The following is a 21,941-nucleotide window of genomic DNA, read 5'->3' on the forward strand; positions in this document are numbered from 1 at the left end:
ATCAAAAGAGAATTTATAGCTTGTTTGAATGAAAAAATGCGGAAAAAATTCGATGATAAAACAAATTCGTTGGGGCTTATTAATTAAGAGAGAATATATGCCGTCTTTTAATAAAAATTCGACGAAAAAATGTGTTGTAGTCCTTTTTGTTTTTTTCTTCCTAGGGTATTTAGACTTAGAGTTCGTAATTTTGTACTTACATTGATAAATCTAACAAGGCAGAATTTTGTTTTTATTTAGTTTGATTTTAAAAGTCTTTTTGGTTAAAAAATTATCTTCATAGAGTAACTTACTTATGCAGGAATATACTGTTCCCTTTTCAGCTGCAAACGGGCTTTATATCTCCAAGTAAGTTGATTTAATACGCAAGAGCATGTTCTACTCACAAACAATTTCTAAGCCGAGGTAAGTTATTGACAAACAAATTGACGAAAAAAGAATACCAGCAGTATCATTTATAAAAGTCAGCATTTAGTAAGTTATATCGTTGATACAATGACTTTGTGTCAGCAAATACAGATGCTGACTGACCTTTTTCATACAAATTGTTAGACCATTATTTACACTGCGATTTGTCGACGGAGTATTTCCTGAACATGACAAGGAGCACACGGCGGATATTCACTCCCCCACGGCACCTGGTCCCACCTTTAATGATTTAGAGGTCCGTCTTTGCTCTGCCCTCGATTTGTGTTGATTGAGTGGACTTTTGAGTTTGAGTACACTGTGGGTTTAACCGGTCGGTAGGGGATGTTCACTCCTCCACGGCACCTGGTCCCCTCTCTAATGATTTAGAGGTCCGTGATGCTTTGCTCTTGATTTGTATTGATTGAGTGGACTTGTGAGCTTGTATACTGTTCATTATCTCAATATATTTCATTCTTTGTGAGTTGGTCAATTGGTCCTGGAATGGGAAAAACTCAAAATGTTAAAAAAAATGTAGTATGTTAAAATTGCCAATGATCGAAAGGTGTACAGTGGTATAATGTCAAAATGTCAAAGGTACTGATTAAGTACTCCACTGCAAAATTAAAAGTTTTCAACTCAGCAGATACATTAATTCTAAGAATGATGAACACAATGTGAAACATAACTTGTATTAAATTTTTGTTTTGGTTCTAGAATATTCATTCTAAAATAAATTTGAAAGTCAAAGTGAATTCTTTTATATGAGCAAGTATTCGGTTTAAATTTGCAGATAAAGCTTTACAATGTCCAAACTAAGATATAGATATGGAATATTTTCATCATCGGTGACATGTTTTGAGAAAAAACATATTCATGTACATTAATCATTTAAAATTGAAAAAAATCTAAAATTTTGTCAAGTCATGCATACAGATGGCGTTAATCGATATTTAAGTCTGACTTTTCGGTCATTGTAATTTGATGAGCCAAGCCAGAAACAACTTTCATGAATATTTTTGGTAAGCCGTATAATTATTTACAAATAGAGCTAAAATCCTATAACTGTGAAATATTTATAAAGGTAAAAATTAAACAATATCACATGTAATAATTATTTGACTGTACAGAACAATACATAATCACTACATGCAATAAAAATGCTTTTACAGATACACTCCTTTCTCTATCTCTCTCTTTCTCTCTATCTGTTGCTGGAAAGTATTTCTTCCAAGAATACATTCGGGGATTTCTTAGTGTCAGTAATACAATGTAGAATGACGTTTATAAGTCTTAAGATGATATAAGACGACCATGCTCTTAACTGAACGCCAATCTTTATTATATAACAAGGAATGGCAATTTAGTACATAATCCTTTAATACATCTGATGGGAGCAATTCCGATTCCTATAATGTCGTAAACATTCTCATTTCTGTTGTCGTAAACAATTACGATTTCTGTATGTCGTAAACATCCATAGAACACCCACATCTGCTGTGTCTATATTCCCACACATTCACTGCTGAAAAGTAATATAAAATTCGACACCTGAGACTTATTAGAAAACTATTATTCAATGTATTAAAAGTAGACAATTTAATTTAGATGAATTCGAAAATCAGTGTTTAATCTAGAGAAATATCATCGTTTCTTTTAATTTATTTAAAATTTTGTCAATTTTCATAGTAGCACTGAAAACACTTTTATACAATATTAAGTAGGCATTTCTCAAAGTCGTCCTAAGAAAAGGCAATCAAACATATTCAAAATAGAATCTGATAAAAAGTCTTAAAAATCCCGAATGCATACATTGATACAATAAAGAGTAAGATACTTGCATTACAGAAAAAGAAGTCAACCAGGCGCAATGCAAATGCATTCGTAAATATGACAATTAAAATTTAAATTATGCAGCAATATGCTTTACAGTATTCATTTTTAACATGCTAATGAAACTAGCTTTAAGTAATTCTGTTATTTTAAAGAATAACTCTGTTATTGTAAAGAACTATCAAATTTTCTATTGGATTAATCATATGACTCTTTATTGATTATGAAATAGAAATGAACTATCATAAGACTCTTTAATGATTATGGAATAGAAATGAAATTGCTGTTATGAATATGAAATAGATATAATAAAGACGAAGAATAAAAACTTATTCTAAAGTCAACTGTTAACAGAAGTTTTCCATACTAGTAAGTTTAGGTTATTTTCATACACTGTATTGTTCACGGATTTGTCCAGTTTTCTTGATTATGACATGGAGCACATGGCGTGTGTGATCGGTCGACAGGGGATTCACTCCTCCATGGCACCTGATCCCACCTATAATGTCATTGGAAATATAAGTTGGCTCTGCTCCAAATTTGTTTTGCTTAAATGCATGACTTTGAGTTTGAATACTGTCCGTTATCTCCTTATTTCAAATATGTAATATCTAATGAATCTGAAAAAGGAAATGAAATTCTTAAAATATTATTAAAAGGTCTAACCTTTCATTTTTCTCAAAATGTATAACGCTATTGAAATGTAAGATTTCTTCTGTTAAATGTTGCAATGCGTAAGAATCTACGTTGCGTGCCTAGGCATAGCAATATTGTTAAATGACTTAAAATGAAATAAAAGAACAATTAAGCAGGGTAAGTAAAAGTTGTTATTCTTCACAATAATTATCTGGCTCTATAAAAAATCTAATGCTGTTTCTTTTCCTACAAAGGGAGATATACATTTTTCCTTGTATGTGTATGCATTTAATCTCTAAGAAATTTGTCCAAATAATACATTAATATCTTCATCAATATTTTTAGATCATTTTTTTGAAATATGTTTTTCTTCAATATCTGAACTTGACTTTTTGACAGGAAAGATTTTTGTAATTTAAAAAAAAAAATGAATAGGTACATCCAATATTAAGGGATGCACAGGTACCTATAGAATAATCACCAAAACAAATTAAGGACTTTATTAGTTTTTGTAATTCTTTAATAAGATTTTTCCCTCAACATATTTTTTCTGTCATCACTGCTATCGTTTTTACCAAATTTTATTTTTAGAGTATAATATCGTTAAAATAATCAAAAGCAACGTGCTGGTTGACAACCCACAAAAAAAATCAAATATATTTTCAGAGGAAAATGATCCACATTTGTGTGAAAAGTGATGAAGTCGTACAGGATAAACGTCTTGGAGGACATCCAACACTTGCATGTAGAATATCGGTCTCTTACCCCAACGCCTCTTAATTAACCAAAATACGGTGTCTCCGCACGCATCCGACATCGCGTATAATGAACTCTGAAGACGTGTGTTTTGTAATCATATAACGATACTTTTTTTGATTATTTTGATAGTTTCCTACTGCATGCTATGTATTTTCTCGTTATATGTACATGTAGGTCTATCTAAAAAGATCTAATAGTATCAACTGATGTCAACAACATCAAAACTTAGTAATTAAAGGAGCTACATGTATAGCCCAACTAAAATATTACAATTATGCTGGTAGAGCTCATTATACTTCGTCTGAAACCTATAACCTCAATCAACTCTAACCTTTTTATTTTTGGCTTCGTATCTGATGATAAAAAATCTACAGTTTTACATACAAGGATTTTGTACTTAAATTTTTATTGGGATTGTATATTAGTTGTCATGCAAAATGTGTTATGAAAAAAAATCCTTTGAAATAGATTCAGTTCTTTTTTTTAAAAGCTTTGTGGGTGGACGTGCAAAATAGAAATTAAGACAAGACACGTCCGTCACTTTTTTGTGAGACAACTTAAAAGCACAGCTGACTTGTGCAGTAGTTAAAGTGACGGATATTACGTAATCAATGTATTCAAACAAAATGATAGATATTCTAACACATCCACAAAGACCAATGTGTTTTCTCCGAATACACGCGGCGCCTGATTCCGAATGAGACTAACGGAAATCAAACGATATTACTCTCTTGGGAAGTTTAGTTGCATGACTCTTTCGAGATAATGAATATCTCGGTTATTACTGATAATAAAATGATTATACAACAGATTAACAACAGATACTGATATCTCACATTGTCGCCATAATTAAATTTGTTGGAGTTCAGTTTTCAATTTTGATATACAGAACATGACTTCGTATATTTTCTTGAGTTTCATTACTGGCACTTAAGTGTTCTTTTGAAATACGTTCTAATGAAAAATCTACATTATCGTTTTTATAAATACTTTATTGATTAATGGAGAATACGTCTGACAATTTTCTCTTAGGAAAACAGTGAACATTTTTAGTGTGTATCTATCTAGGTTTGTAGAGCAAGTGTCTTAATTATGAGGATTTATTGGGGGGGAATAGATTCCTAAACCTTATGTGGGTGCACGTGTCTAGGTGTGTGTCTTCTCAGGTAGTATATCATTATTTAAAATCAGAAATTAATTTTTGAAATAATTTCCATGTACATGAACATCTTATTTTATCAAATGTTTTAACTTTCAGTTAAGTTGTTCAGTTGATGATGTGTAAGAACAACCGACAACACAAGTTTGGAAACGTTTTGACTTCTTTGTCATTGTTTCGTTTTGTGCCACAGATGGCAAAATGAGTACCTGTTTACCCTATTGTTATATACAGTGCCAAATGGCTGACGAAGAACCGTGCAGTATTATTTGTTCCTTGACAGCGCACCTGTGTTATGAATAATTACTGCACTCTTTAATTACTTCCATCGGTGAAGAGTAAAATGTCGATACGAGTGTTAATTTATAGCATTCAGAATTCTAAAAATAAGCTTGCAAGCAGTTGTTTGTCTTCAAAACTTGAAATTTTATTTATACAGTATTGTACACGTTGCGTTGAAATATTTTTTTTAAATTTTTTTTTTTTATACATTTTTCCAAATACTAAATACATGTAGTACCTAAGATGGAAAACTGTGCCCCCCTACACACACGCGCACACAAAGTACATGTTTTGTGCACTGAAAGTTGCATCGGTTCTCTACATACCAGTACTTCAACTTCAAAAAGAAATATATATATAAAAATTGTATCAACTTCTTTTGCAGTTGACATATGCACGCTGCAGGTTGGACTTAATTGTCTTGCCATCTGACATGGCAGTATCAATAGATAAGGTCTAATTTTTTAGTTCCAAGTGGACTTTTCAAAATAGTTGTGGGAATGTTTTGTTATGATATTCTTAAAAATATATGTTAAGGGTACACGACTAGTATTATTTGACATTGCATTTTAAATATCGGGAAATAGTGCATTTTTATTTTCATTTAATATATTTGTGTATGTACACATTTTCAATGGTTGGCGCTGTCTTTCTCTGGTCGAAGTTTTTAAGGCTAGCAAGCTAAGATGCAGTCAGATATTGCTTCCGATCATTCAGGTTTTTCGAAAACAAAACTGATATTCCGATTCCTTTAGAATCCTTACCTTTGGCTGACAGATACATTTACTTTTCAAGGACCCCCCGACTGCCAACTTTTGTGCATTCTCCATTTACTCTATTATTTTCGGCTCCAAGGCTATAATGTGATTAAGTGCAAGAAATCAATCATAGTTCTCAAATAAAAATCACTAGCTAGTAAGAGTTTTTGTTATTTTTATCAAAAACGGTGCCAACAAACACAGTTGTGCATATTGCACTGCTGTCAGGAACACTTATAAAGATGAGGTAACAATCCTCGAGTTGCACCTGAAAACAAAATCACAGATGCTACCGTATGACAGCTCATGGCAAAGATTAAAATTACTCAACTGCAAGAAAGGTCAAGGACAAGAGATTAAAAAAACAATTGGAACCAAAAAAAATCTTGGCAGAAAGAAAGAATCTATGACATCTAATAGCCTTAGCATCACATGTTCAAACGTTTTGACCATGATTAAATGTTTTTCAAAATAGGTCAAACTCTAAGAGTCGGTCAAAGGGTAAATTTTATTGGTACCCAAGGAATGGACTAGTTCGGTCATATACACCCATGAAACATGGAGATCTTTAAAACCTAATGTCAAGATTTTTTAACGTTTGTCTCACTCCGTGGAAAAGGTAAAAAAAAAAATATGCCCAAAGATCTAAACTTATCATACGAAATTAACATGAAGTATGAAAGCTGTAGCCCCAAAGGTTAAAAAATTTAAACCAAGGTTAGTAAAATTTTACAAACATGAGACAATCTGTAAGGTCGAGGTCAAATATATTGGTACCCAAAGAAATACACCTGTGTAATATACAAACCACATCTAAAAACAATCAAACGTTATGGAAAAGTTTCAAATTTTGTAGATATTTAGACAGACAGATGGACAGGTCTAAAAAAATATATGTATATGCGACCAAATCTTCTATAAGATGAGCACAATGAGGAATAAAAATTAACTTACTTTCGTGTTTGCTTTTTTAGAATAAATTTTGCTTGGACTGGATTTTTCTTTCTGTCTTTTTTCTTTGGTAATTAAAATGATCTCTTGGTTGGTTTCATAAAGTGGAAGTAATGAATACGTTCATTGATTATGCATTGTTAAACAAATATCAGAACTTATCTTTTACATTACTTTCATCAATGTTCCACAGGAAATGTTATAAAAGACGGGAAAAGTCAATAGAAAGACAGACTGTCTCTTGTTATATATACATGATATACCAGACGAACTCTTTTCTATTGTTACATCACGATATATCTGTGAAGCGAATAATTTGCCAAAACATAAATCATTGACAGACAACAATTACGATACACTGATTCCACAACAAACACATCTGTTACATTTTATCAGGATACCCCAGCTTTAGAGAAAATGGAAACAATAGGTTTTGTACATCGTCTTATATTAAATTTCTGCTAACATAATTATTCTTAAATATAGTTTTTTTTGTATTCAACAAAGGCATGAGCTGTAGTTATAAATAATTATTTCAATTAGATGGGATTTTGACTGTCTTAAGCTTGTTAGATGAATTGATAAAATTAAGTTGTGTTAGAGTATGGAGGGGGAAAACAACGTTTTTGCCAATTGCAATTTTGTTAATGTATTGAGTAACAACGTTGCTCTATTTAAAGAATCAATTTACAATACAAAGCTGTGAAAGAGAATGTACAATGTCTCCTGGAAATTTTCAGAGGTGGGATCAGGTACCTAGGAAGAGTAAGCATTAGGGCTGGGACGATACAACTTAGAAGTCAGATTTTCATGGGCGATATTTCGATATTTCTTCATGTGTATCGATATGCGTATCGTCCTTACAGATATCACGATATCTCGATATATCGTCCCAGTCCTAGTAAGCATCCTCTATCGACCGATCACACGCTCCGTGAGATCTATGTACTAAACAGGTAGACGGAGTATTCCATAGTCAATTTCAGTATAAACCAAAGTAACAACAATAGGTATGGAACAACTCGGCCAAAACACGACCCAATGATGGATTTGCGAACAAGTCACTTTAACAGCCACAAAATTTAATTGCAAAATTCCTTATATATCATTAGCCTGACTCAGTTTTAAAATGACCATACTCGGAGCATGCTCTTGCGTATCAAATAAGTTGGGAGATGAAAATAAAGAATATTACTACAAAAATAAGGGAAGACGATAAATGGAAAATAGAAATCATCTTGTTTGTTATACAATTAAGTTATTAGTCAGCCCTTATCGTCTATAGTCAGTGAAACATCTAAATATGAAACATATTTTATAATTTCAAGTCGAATCGACATATGCATAAAAGTAAGTATTGTTAATTGATAATGCCAAGTCGATATACATAATTTTTACAAAATCAAAATTCTCGAATAAGCCATTTGCCAATATATATGCGGATGTTTATCAAAAGTTTTTTTTAAAGGTATACTTTGAAATTCTAGTGTAACGTTGCTAATCATCACCAAAATACTAGTAGACAAAAACTTCTAAACGCATTCCAATTGAGGAGCGTAAAAGGAATAGAATTAAGATCCTGAGGCAACGACGCGTTACAATCGAAAGGATATTGGAAACATCTGGAATGGACAGCCTAAGCTGTAAAGTACAATAGAAATGAAACTGACACACACCACAAGAGGAAGACAATTGTAAAATAGCCTTAAGGTGGTAGGCTGCTTGAAAGCAGGTAAGGAAAGACAGAAGACAGTACTGAGAAAAACAGCTGAAAATCAAAATGTAGAAGAGTAGCAAAGCTCAACTGCCACTAAAGAATACCGACTTTAACAAAGAAGGCATAGAAGCAAACTTATACGATATGCTTGTGCTCATTGGGAGAAAAATTAGGTTTATAAGTAATTTGTCTTGAAGGAAAAGACGAGAAACTAAGTTAGAATGGTGACTGCCCACCGTCTGCTGCCTCAGCTCCCTTGTACTTTTGTACGTTCAAAGTAAACAGAAAGGAAACGTTAACATAAAATTATTGTTATGATTGATTGTATATTTTGTTAAACGTATATTATTAAAGAAATGCATAAGCAATTACATTTTCTCAACGGCTTGTTTTCTTTTGGATACTGCTTCAGAATGTATTACATTTGCCTTTGAAAGTTTATGAAAATATTAAATTTAATATTGATTTAAAACTTTTCAATCGTTTATGTTGTGCATGTTATTGATACAAGTTAATGATATCCGACAAAATTTCAATGATGTAAAATACTCAGGGATAAGGATGAATATAAGAGTCAACCATTTTGATGTAATTTACAGGGTAAATAAACGTTTAATTAAAACTTGTCAGTATAATTAAATACGGATGCTAGCGGGCGGCTTCCTCTTTTAACGAAATCAATGAATTCATTAACTAGAATTTTATATCTTTTGATACCAATTATTCTGTTGAAAAAATCCTTACACCTTCAAAGCATGTCAAGAGGCAATAATCAACTTCCGGAAAAACAACTATACACGTAATAGTGAAATTTAGTCGTAAGAGCCATAAACTATCTCGCATTCTTTTTTGGATCTGATTCGAATATAATTATTTGTATCGCATAAAATAGAACTTGTATTTTACTCCAATTTGGAACGGTTCAAAGGAAAAGTACATACTTTTCCTTTAACTGTATTTATTTTAAGCGAATAATGGTTTTACTGATCACAATTTGGTTTAGTGTAGAGAAGTAAATTGTCCACGATGCACGTGATTGAAATAAACTATGTGATGTGTAAAATGTTATCAAAACACGACATGCATAACTCACTGCCACCCTCAGTGTATTAATATGCTCTGATGTAAAAAAAAATTATATTGATATGTTAAAAATGAACCGTTCTAACTTCAGATTTATAAAGACAAGAAAATTAAACACTTCAAAGAAATCAAAAATTTAAAAGTGTCCTGTCAATGTAAGGTCATCTGTGTTTTCAAAATAGGTAATAAATAGAGGATATCTATATTGTGTGATTTGATATTGGCTTTATCCAACAAGTTGAAATGGTGTATATATTCGCGAGGCTCGCCAATACAGGTTCCTTGATAAAATAAGACGCTTTTTTTTTTTTACATATACGAGCCCTTTTCTTGCTTTTAACGATATTATTGCTCTTTATCATTTATTTTATAAGGGCAATAATTTTCACAAATAAAAGTTTGAATAAAATAATATCTTGTAGCGAGGGATTGTGTCAAAACCGGAAGTGCCATTGATAAAGCATGTACCCGTGGATAAAGCATAAGTTTATCTAATGGGCTGTATCCCCCACACTTATGAGATAAAAGAAGTTAATCACAGTGGGCAGTTGGTTATCTCTTGGTTAATTGTACGAAAGTTTGCATCCATGACTTGAATTTAAAGAAAAACTTAGTTATTCAATCATTTAAAAAAAAACTTTTAAAAACCGTTTCCGTCCCTTACTTATGCAGCAATATATCTTCATCACCTGCATACGGAGTTTATATCTCTCAGTTGATTCGATACGCAAGAGCATGTTCTACGTATGAACAATTTTAGAGGTAAATTATTGACAATCAAGATGATGAAACAAGAATATCAGCAGTCTCGTTTAAAGTCATCATTTCCTAAGTTCTATGTCGATACAATGACCTTGTCAGCAAATACAATTTATCATTGAGTCAAATGCTGACTGACGTTTTTCATACTAATTGTTAGTCCATTATTAATACACTGAATTGTCGACGGATTTTCTGTTATTTCCCGACAATAACAGGAGCACACGGTGGGTGTGACCGGTCGGCAGGGAATGCTCACTCCTTCATGGCACCTGATCCCATCTCTGATGTTCTGGAGGTCCGTGTTTGCTCTCCTCCTATTTTGTATTGTTTTATGGACTTTGATATTGAATACTGTTCGTTATCTCCATATCCTTCATTCCTAGCATTTGATAATTGTGTATATTGCAGAAATAAATTGATTGCTAAAGAAGAAAGAGGGGAGAGGATATGTTGATTTATATAAGAAATGCCATTTTTATGAAAGAGTATTTTATGCAGGTATGACATTTTTAAGTAGCTAAAATTACAGAAATCAATGTAAAATGAAAAGATAAGGAAAATCAACGTATCTGAAAGATTTAAAAAACAAACTAAATCGTGAACTTGGCGAAAAAGCAACTGGACACTGCAGAGGTCGATCAGGTAACTAGTGAAAGTAATCAACCGCTATTGACCAGAAAAATCCGTCGTAGACCTTTTTGGTTAGGTGTTCGGAGTACTACTAAATCAAATTAGTATAAGAGCTGGGACTTAGCCATTGTTTTTAGGCTTTTGGACAAAATAAAAAGCAATGATAGGTTGTATTAAGAAAAAATGGGTCTTTGAAATTAATCAAAAAAATTGCAAAAAGGTAATTTCTATGAGGTTTAATGACTTGTAACATCCACGTATTTGTAAAGAGCTTGTCTCGGTTTAAAAATTGGCTATATGGAATATGTTTCAGTGCACAGTGGCCGGAGACGGTTGCTCTAGTAAGAGGATGTTCTTGCGTATCGAATCAGTTGTGAATAAACAAAAACACACGGTAAGCAGGCGCTTTTAGCAAGCATTCATGGAACATTACATCAGCAAATCTGGTCCCTTGTCAGCGAGTGTTATCTAGTTCCACCAACTCAGAAGGTCGACTCACTTACTAAAAAAGCAGCTCAGTATCGAAGTATTTAAGGAAACTTTATAGAAAATCAAGTTGGAAGTCTATCCCACTTAAAAATTTAAAGAGCAATAATTCCGTCAAAAATCACCAAAGCAGAACAAAATACAAAATGCAGAAAACCAAGTGAGACAGACTGACAGACAGACGGAGGGACAGACTGGTTGAAAAAAAAAGCCCAGACAGACAATGAGGTAATCTATGGTCCTATTCGATTTCATGGCGATGGAAAAGCTTAAATTGATCCGTTGCTCGTATAGTATAGATGTTATAATTATTAAACCAATTACATGTGTATTCAGTTAAAAATCAAAATGCATGCGCGAGACTTTGTGGTGTCTTTAATTTCGAGTTTGCTGGGATATATTAAGTCGACCACTGAATGAAAATAACTTTTGTTATTTTATCAAATGATGTTTATAAATCTAAATATCGGATCAAGGGCCACAGCAAAAGTGTTCTTTTCATGCATAACTTTGAAAAATAAATTCGCTTTCAACGGTATAAAAACAGGTCGACCAATAGAGGTGCAAAATTACTGTCCATCAGAATTCTAACACATTGTTTGATTTAAACAATTATGTAATATGTATCCTGAGAACGTAGAAAATATAGTATAGAAACCTTAAATATGTGTAAAGGAAGTGAAACATATCTATAACATGTTTATGTATACGTCTTAATTTATATGCATGTATCTTTCAAGACAATTATATGTGTATTAAGAGAATTTTATGTAATAATATCCCTGTATTGTTCACTTTATTCTCTTTCTGAGACTGAACTACAAAGCGAAGCACTGCGGACACAAAAGTGCACTGACATATAATTACACTGCAAACTATCAGATTAATATTCCCCGTATAGAGATTAGTACTTATGTATATACAAATCTAATGGATCTTTATAGGAATAAATCGATCTTAGTGTCCTTCATGTATATTTGATTAAATCGTTGTGGTAATGGTATCCTCTCTCATTGCATAGAAATACCCCTTGGTGCCATCCATGAAAAGGTACAGATTAAAGTAATTTGTCAAGATATTTCATAGATGTTCATTAGGAATTCTTGTATTTTAGCTATAGTGTAACTAAATTGTTCATATCTTATCTGAGCGTCAATAGATTACTTGAGTTTCATTCGGTGCAAAAGGCGAAGTACTATTATACACAAGTGCAATAAGTGATAAGCAACAAATTCACTAAATGTGCTTAATACTTGCTTTTTAAAAAAAAAATTCTTAAATGAAATTTATTTTTTGACGACTTGAGATTTTTTAAGAATTAAAAGTGTTCCTTTCTTGCATTAGAAACCTATAATTTCTCATACTGCCCAAGAAATAGAAAGAAATTCAAAAAGGTTACCATTCTATTTTTTATTTTCTGCATAATTGATGTTGAGAACTCGACATGAATCAGTTTCATCTACTCAATATGAAGATTATTTTGCTAACATTGGGTTCTAAGCCAAATGAATTTACTTCAACAACAAACCAAGACATCAGTTTCTATGTACTCGTTTCCCTTTAACTTCCTCACACTGTCTTGAAGGGCTTCATTTGTGTCACTCTGACCTGTCAGCATATACGCACCATTCTTTCATTAAGTAGAGCTGGTAAGTAGATTTTGTTGTTTTAATTTGATTTTCGGCAATTTCATCTTCGGAAGTGCTGTTATTGCTTCAGATTCCAACAGAAAAATGTACTTAATAAATACTGCGAACCAGGAAATCTTTATTCCACGGCTAATTAAGATAGCTACTTAAACATTCTCATCTCTTTGAATCTTTTTTGCAGCTGCAGTAACACAATAAGAACAAAAGGTTGTAAGTTCAAACCTTGGCGGGGCTAAGCCTTGAAAAAAAGCTCAACTGTGAGACATTTGGCAAACCAGATAAGTCAGTAGAGTAATATTATCCGGGTGTTGACAAGTTGTGGAAACCTCACGGATAAACCTTGAAGTAGATTACCTGTACTGGCTTATAATACATAGATAATTTGGATTTTACTCTGATGGCATTATTTGAAACATAAATACATCAAATCAAAGTGTACTCACCAGAATAAAATCTAAGTGTGAATTTTTAAAAGCTATATGACTGCCGTCACGAGAAAAGGGCCCTTAAGGTCAAATTTTCATAAATTGACTTTTTAGTAAATTTTGATAGCCGGACTCTTTCTGAATGCAAATATACATAAATTATGAAAATATCTCATTTTTTCAGTATTTTATAAGCATTTTAGTAAGTTTACACCAAAATTACTTTGACGTTACTCACGGAAAAAGTAATGACGTCGCCTGCGTCTAATTCAATTTCCGGGGGGAAAAAATTAAAATTACGTTATTTAAATAACATAAAACGTTTTGAGGATTATAAACTTGATTGAATATTAATTTTTTTCTTCCAATCGATTAGTGAGTACTTATTCCTAAGGGATTTCGTATGTTATTACTATTTTAATTCTATTTTAGAGCATATTTAGTAATTTCATGAAGGGAATTGTTGGTATAGACTCTAGACAGAATCTAAGAACGGTTTATAATGTGTCCAGTAGGAAAAAATAATAATTTATTAAACCAACACAAATCATTTTTTTTATTCTAAATAATGTAGCTCAATTTATAAAAAATATAAAGTACTTGTAACATTTTAGAGAGAGAGAGAGAGAGAGAGATCAGAAGGACACCGCGCGCGTAGAAACGGCAATCGTTACTACTCGGCCATTTCCGTGAACGATAAATAATATTTCTCTTATGCTCTCTAGTGTAATTTAAAGCCATGTTAGCTATAACTCACGGTACCAAAAATAAAATTGGGGAAAACACGGCTAATTACGTGCATAGCTTTTCCTTTCTATTGTAACAATTAATTTTCGTGATAATTTGCCTCCAAAACCATCAAACCGGTAATAAAATGTAAGATCTGAAATACTGGCTGCCAGCCACTAATTCCAAAGTCGTTATCTCGATATTCAGTGACCCCTGGGGTCACTACTTCGGAATGCTCTAATTGCGCATGTGCCAATCTTGTAAACAATCATCACAATGTCGGGAAAGCGTGGTCCGAAAGTAAAATTGACCGATTCAGAGAGAAAAAGACGCAAAAAGGAGAGAAATGCAACCGTGAACAAGTGCAGAATTTCAATTGGGGATCAGATTGAGCAATGGGATGAACTAAAAAACCAATTAGCCATCGAGAATAATGCTGAAATGGCGAAAGTATTACTGGACTGGTAGGTTTATTTCTACGCTTTTTTTACAAAGATTATTGAATCATTTTATATTACTTTGATGATTAAGAGTAATAAATATGAAAACAAAAGAATGTTTAATTCATCAGAATATTAGAGATTACTGTTATCTTGTATATCTTGTGGTGTAAACATTTAGGTTTCGTCCTGTTCACAGGGGGGCCCCAAGAAGGGAAATTTTACGAAATATCAAAATAGTTTTTAAAAAAACCCAGATAAATTAATTTATGTACTCATTGTGAATACAAAATACTTTAAATGCATAAAATTCCATCATTTTGTAATTCTAATATTTAATTTAGATATTTTAATATTTTTAATGAAGTTATGCTGAGAAAAACTCGGGTAATCAGACAACATTGAAGACTAACGATAGAGGGAAATTTGTTCCACATGGCACTTCAACACCTGCTCCATGTAAAATTGCTAGGAGAGATTCAGAATCTGAAATTTCTTTTATGTCAACAGATGAATTTAAGAAAAGGTATGTACAATATAAAAATGAAATTTTCTTCATTGATGCACAAAAGATATTTATTTTGCAAATATGATTTTAAAAATCTTCAAATAAGAGCAATTAATATTTTTAGAGAGGAGAGTGAAATATCTGGAATTGAGGACATTGATTCTGTTGGTGCCACAAGTAGCAGTAGGAAAATTTCATGTCGTCCATTTTCAAGCAGTTTCTTGAATCCGTTTGAGTGAGTCAATTGAATGAAGCAAATGAAATTATTTTTCAATAAATTAAAATGAACTTGCATTGTATATATCATTTTTTTTTCAGTCTCACTGTGTATTCATCTGAGGTGCAAGATGACATAGATGATGCAGTGGATGATGACTATGAACCAAGTTTTCATCTTTCACTGAGGTGAGCCTGACACTATCCCAATACAGATAATTGATTAAAATATTTAAAAGAATTCAATTTTTTTTTTTGCAAAAATAATTCATGCAATGGTTTTCATTAAATGTATGACTTGCTATATCTCTAGACTGGACCATGGCATTCTGCCCAGTGAATCAGAGGATGAGGAAGATGAAGATAACATTCAAGACACTGAACAAGAAGTAGAACTTGGTCCCAACATTAAGAGACTGAGAACCAATGATGAAATTGGGACACTACTTGAGGATCATCCTGTCTTGGTCAATACTCAGCAATTAATGGAACTTGCGAGGACAACAGTGCCCACCATTTGCAAAGTTAAAGGATGTGGCGACATTGTGCAAATGAATCTGCAAACAGTATCCTCTGCAGTCTATCTTAAGTGGGTTAGTATAAAGGATGGGATTTCATTTTTTTTTTTTCAATTGTAAATAAAATTTCAAGTATTCAATTTTTATTAAAGCTTTCGTTGTAAAATTTCAAAATTATTTTTTATATGGCTGTTTTCAGGTTTGTGGGAAAGGGCATACTGCAAACAAATGGAGTTCACAGCCCCTTTTGAACAGAGGCCTGCATAGCACAGATGTTTTGATATCGGCTGCCTTAATAGCTTCCGGGAACAACTTCCAAAAAATGGCAATGTTTGCAAAGTTTCTGAAGCTTCCTTTCCCTTCACAGTCTTCCTTTTGCAAGATGCAACGGACTTATGTATTGCCAAGCATCGACCAGATATGGGAAATTCATCAAAATGAAATCATGAATGAATTTCAAGGGAAGAATCTGGTGATTTTAGGTATACAATAAGCATATTTAGTACACTTAAGTATTCATCAAACATGAATGGTATAGTAACATATTGACAAAACCGTTAATGTAACCTTAATCTTGTTATAGGGGATGGGCGCATGGATAGTCCAGGCCACTCAGCCCAGTTCTGCACCTACACATTTATGGAAAACACCACACACAAAATTCTCCATATTGTTGTCATGGATAAACGCATATGACAGGGGGGAAGAGCGCAGTACTGGAGAAAGCCTGTTTTCAGAGAGGATTACAATTTCTTCTTGACAAAGGCCTAATAATTTCAGAGATTGTTACAGATGCCCATGTTCAAGTCGAAGCACTGATGAGTAAGTTGATATCTTTTATCCATTATTGACTTACAAACTTTAGTTAAGAAATTAAATTAAAATGATAAAGCCATTTTACATGTTTGTTACAGAGAGAGAATATCCACATATCAAACATTCTTTTGATATTTGGCATGGCTGTAAAAATCTGGGAAAGAAAATTATTCAGGTAAGCAAACCATTTAATACATATACCTATGATAAAATAGAGAAAGTTCTTTTGTTTGTTTCACTGTTTAAATCATGCTTAAAATTTCTTCAAAGGCAGGGCAAGAGAAATCAAAGCGCCCCTTACTACAGTGGACAAGAGAAATTGTCAACCACTTTTGGTTTTGTGCAGACACAGCAGAGACAGAGGATGAATTTATTGTAAGTATGGATTGAAAATTACAAGAGATAAATTTTAATCCAAATAAGCATTTTAAATTTGAATTTTGCAGTGGAGATTTTTTTTTATTTGTAGGGTATGTGGTTGGGTGTTATTCACCATGTTGTTAATCAACATGAGTGGATATTACCATATCGAATTGGTTCCAAAAGTTCCTGCATGCATGGACCACTGACAGAAGAACGCGAAAAGGGGTGGTTAGAGGCTGGATCACCAGCCCATGTTGCTGTAAGGGACATTGCTAAAGATAAAAGACTCCTGAAAAAAATCCCTTATTATTTGAATTGCAGGTTTGTTTGCTTTTAACTTTTATATTTGTTTGTGTGCCTTACAAATTGCATACCTATTATCTTTTAAAAACGTTATTGTTTTTACATAGGAGTACAGCTGTCTTAGAGAATTTTCAGAATCTTATTCTGAAATATTCCTCTAAAAGACATTCTTACACACCACCAGTGTACAAGGGAAGAAACATAATAGCAGCTCTAGATCACAACTGTAACTGTAACAGAGATACCTTAAAGAATAAAGATGGATCCTTGAGGTATTTATCTCCATTTATTGTTATAACTGTGTGTTATCATAGCAATTATTTATAACATTACAAAGTGAAAGGTTTTCTATAAATATAATTGTTTTAATAAAATATTGTAGACACCAGAGGTACTACAGTAAGAAGAGTGGGAGATGGGCAACTTATGAGGTGAAAAAGTCCAAAAGCTACCCATATACAGAGGACCTCATGAGAAAATGCCTGGAGAATAGACTGTTGGATGGGATTGGTATGAATAGACCAGTTATTCTCGAGGCTGATGACCCTAGGAGAATCTCTTCAGTTCTGGCACCAATACCACCACCACCAACATCTCAGCTTGTAGCAGAAAAAAAATCCAGGTTCAGTGAGAAAACTGGTGATTAGCATCTTTTCCTCCTAGTCCATTACACCTTCCAGATACCCAACATACTGTCCCGATGGTTCTGGGAAAGTGTCTCTGATCCGCCATACACAACAGCTAGGGATGACTTTTCTGTTGCCTGCCCCAAGTTTGCCATGGACCCACATGATGAACTGTCTGTAGGCAGCATACCTCCGAGATCTGTTGATGTTGTCATCTCTCGGCTCAGCCAGTACATCATTGTAGTACCGCATGGCAACTTCAAGAACAAGTTCATCAAGAACCACTGTGTAGAAATCCTGAAAATATACATAGATCTATGTTAACATACAATTTGCTTTGATTTTTGAATTTCCCTGCCAGGTTCAAATGCAGTATAATTCTTTAAAAAATGTATGCTTACTGGTAGCCTTGACTGACAATTCTGCTTTGTTTTGCCACAGCACACTTTTTCTCTGTCAGTGGGCATCTCCCTGCAGTAAGTGCAGATGCACCAGCTTGGTGCAGTCCTGCTCTCAGAGCCTGGTTGTTCTGGTCCACCACCCTCAAGCGTTTCCATTATGTCAAGCATAAATGAGGGTTGCTTTGAACAAACAAGTCTCAGGACTGTTCTTAATCCCTCAGTGTCCATTGATGAAATGCATTCCCACAATATTTTATTATATATTTAGTAGTTTTGTATATATGAATTATATGTATTTATATATTTATTTATAATGATATAAATATTGAAATAAAGTTTAAATATTACTTCTATATGTGTTTGCCTCTCCTGTCTGGCTCTGATTGCTAATTGTTGCCTATTTGGCCCCTGGTGTGCATGCCCACCACGCCTCCCTCTCCTGACACCAACACGTCCACGCCCTCTATTTCGACCTCTTAGTGCCTGTTACAATTTTTAATAAAGTAACTAATAATTCTTCAATAATATGTAATATGCTAAGTTAAAATTAAAATTTCAATGGTTACAACACTCTGTAAGGTAAATATACATACAGCTGTAAGACCCCGTCTTGATCTACTAGTATTTCCTCTTCCTCTTATATTTGGCTCTGGCAAGTACTCTGACGATGAACTATTAAATTCAACATCACTTCTAGATCTATTTGAGTCCTTTAAAAAAGAAATAGAGTAACTATAATATTTTCTGCAAATTCACAATATCAAAACATTATTTAATATCCTTTATGTATTTTTAAAATTCCCTAACAGGTAAAATGTGTCATATCTGTATAAAGGCATCCTTTACATATCCATATTTTATGGGTTAAAATCATTAAAATGGTAAACATTCCCAAAATACGATTTTTTCTAGCTATTCATATGGATTACAAAAAACCCTCTTTGGTGCCTCATTATATGTAAATGAAGCAGTTTGCAAGATTCTGACGAGTTCTTATTTTCAGAATGTTTAATACTAAATTTTCATTTATATTTACAGTATATTACATTGTTTTAGCTTGAAAGTTATTCAGCTAACTCAAAAATATTGCAAACAAAGACAAAGCAGCCTTCTTACCTCAGATTCCATCTTCGTCTGACCTCGTTATCAGCATCCCGCTTACACTCGGGAATAATCGGCTCATGTGTCCGAAAGATAATGAAGGCAATGGCCAGTTCAAAAACGTGCACAGCAGGAATGCAATTAACAGCTTTCTTTTGTTTATCATGTTGCATTTTCTTTCCAGAATCTTAGTATTATCTTAGTTTAACAAGTAGGTGAATGTTTCAGAACAGATTAGCATGCAAAATTTTACCGTCAGTTATAGCTAACATGGCTTTAATTAATTTTATAAGTTCACTGAAGTTAGTTTTTTGCACACACCTATAATCTTATGTAGACCATATCACTTCCATATTAAAGTAACACAAACACAAAGTTTGATGGATGTATTTGTCATTTACTCTTTCTCGGAAAATGGCCGAGTAGTTACGAATGGCAAAAACGGGATATCCCCATTTGTACGGAAATGGCCGATTAGTTACGTTTTGGGACATCCCCTCGCAAAAAAGCACATCCATCCCGAATTTTTTTAAAAGTATAATTTTCGGTTATGAGTCAGCATTCACTCACAAACACACACGCACATAACTTAATTCTCGACTTTAACTGTTACGATAGGATATAAAAAAAAACTGTATTCTCTGTATCGCCAAAAAAATAAAATGAGAAATAAATTCTGATACGCCAAGATACGTAAACTTGTTTTCAAAAAAGTTTCATGTAAACTTGTTTTTAAAAACGTTTATTCCTTTATAACAATTCTCAATTAAAAGAAATATGTTCTCTACTTGCATGAAGCGTATTTTACATTTTGAATATTTTCAAATGTTTAAAGCAACTTTCCATTGTTTATATAATTCATTTTCCTCACCTGTTTTAGTTATGAAGTAGGAACATAATAAAGAGGCAAATAGTAATCACGTGAAAGGATTGTCTTATGAATGGTTTATAAACTGTACCTAAAATTGAATCTTTCTTTTAACCTCTTACTTAGTAAATCACAATTAAAATCGGTTAGAAATATTTCTTTACATTTCACTTTCTTCATTTGATTTTCCGTGCTCTGTTTCACTTGAACAGAACACATGTATAAAAGATGTATTTTGTATTATGTCACCAAAGAGATGGTTATCTGTACTGTTCTTGTCTTCTTTTTTTCAATATATATATATGCACACTAAACGATACTCAACGTTTTTGTGCAAAATTAGATTACCATTTCAAGTTTGACGAAATCGATTTGAAACTAAAACTGAATGAATATATTTTTTACATATTTTTTTTGGGGGGGGGGGGGGGGGTGTCTACGGCCATGAAAGGTCATCTATTCATCTTCCTCCGTGACATCGGCTAACCTGACACCTGGGGTTTCACACTTCAATGCGATTGTATTAACCAATAATGAAATATTACGTCCAACACACGCTTATGGTTTTTGTACGAGGCGATGTGGTTAAGTATTAATCTACCGCTCTAATATTACACCTTTCTCCTAAATATTTAGACAAATTATTTCTTCTTAGATATTATTTCAAAACATACTACTTTCCCGATATTTCGAAATTGAATAAAAAACACCACGTGATTTTTTTTTCCGCCTAGCTGTCCCCACACAGCGAGGGAAGGGACAAGTCAGAAAAAAAAATCAATTTCCCTTTAAAATCATCACTAAAAATGGGGGTGGGGCTGTCTAAACTCAAAAATTCCAGGGGGGGGGGGGGTTAGGTTCAGACTCTTTATTGTCTTGTCCTGTAGTGCGCGAACTTGAGTATTCTGCAGCAAAAGAGGGGGGGGGGGGCAACTGGACTTTCCATGTATCCCCTACCCCTGCTACTTGCGTGCGACTACATAATAGACAATATTTTTCTTTAACCGCAAGAATATTTGCGTTTGTTTATTAATTCCTTTCCTTAAAGCCATATTAAGATTGTGAAATAGACTTAAGTATTTTGATTACAACGGAAGAAATTGATCTCGAGATATGCGGGGTATTTAGATACATGTATCAGAGTTTAGACTCAGCGTCCAAGATTTCATTAAAATGTGCTTAAATTTCATATCATATTTACAATAGTCAGTAAAATATTTTTTACATTCATGAAAGTTTTACACAAACCTCTTTTTTTCCGCATTTAACATCACCAGTGCTTACATTTATTTTTTTCATCTTTCTAAAATTTAGAATTCTTTAATTTGTTGTCTACATTTGATGTTAATGTGTTTCATGATTTAAACGTTTTCACAACTTTTGGAAATTACACCCAGAATCACTTGTTTTTCGCTTAATCTATATTGTTTTATTTTTCTTCTGGTTTAGAAATATTCTAATTCATAATATCACTGTCGATGTAAAATTGTTAATTTCTTTAACATTGGGTATACTTG

The 21,941-nt window shown here is 33.0% G+C and overlaps 1 protein-coding gene and 1 pseudogene across 2 annotated transcripts; one reads left to right on the top strand and one right to left on the bottom strand.

Moving 5' to 3' along the window:
* The first annotated feature begins 14,594 nt into the window (after window positions 1-14,594).
* Window positions 14,595-18,591, top strand: LOC134274357 (uncharacterized; annotated as a pseudogene).
* LOC134274358 (P2X purinoceptor 7-like) lies at window positions 18,088-19,837 on the bottom strand. 2 transcript variants are annotated; one of them, XM_062756639.1, is made up of 4 exons: window positions 19,572-19,837; window positions 19,049-19,165; window positions 18,456-18,938; window positions 18,088-18,351 (listed from the first exon to the last, which is right to left on the bottom strand). In XM_062756639.1, the coding sequence occupies exons 3-4, from the start codon at window positions 18,681-18,683 to the stop codon at window positions 18,088-18,090; spliced, it is 492 nt and encodes a 163-aa protein (XP_062612623.1). In that variant the 5' UTR covers window positions 18,684-18,938; window positions 19,049-19,165; window positions 19,572-19,837. The 2 variants fall into 2 exon arrangements, with proteins under 2 accessions (XP_062612623.1, XP_062612624.1); XM_062756640.1 differs by having other exon boundaries at window positions 19,049-19,837.
* Window positions 19,838-21,941: the final 2,104 nt, after the last annotated feature.

The sequence above is a fragment of the Saccostrea cucullata genome, unplaced genomic scaffold, assembly GCF_032062105.1.
Source record: "Saccostrea cucullata isolate Sc308-1 unplaced genomic scaffold, CSIRO_AGI_Scuc_v1 ctg791, whole genome shotgun sequence".
In the NCBI taxonomy this organism is placed as follows: domain Eukaryota; kingdom Metazoa; phylum Mollusca; class Bivalvia; order Ostreida; family Ostreidae; genus Saccostrea; species Saccostrea cuccullata.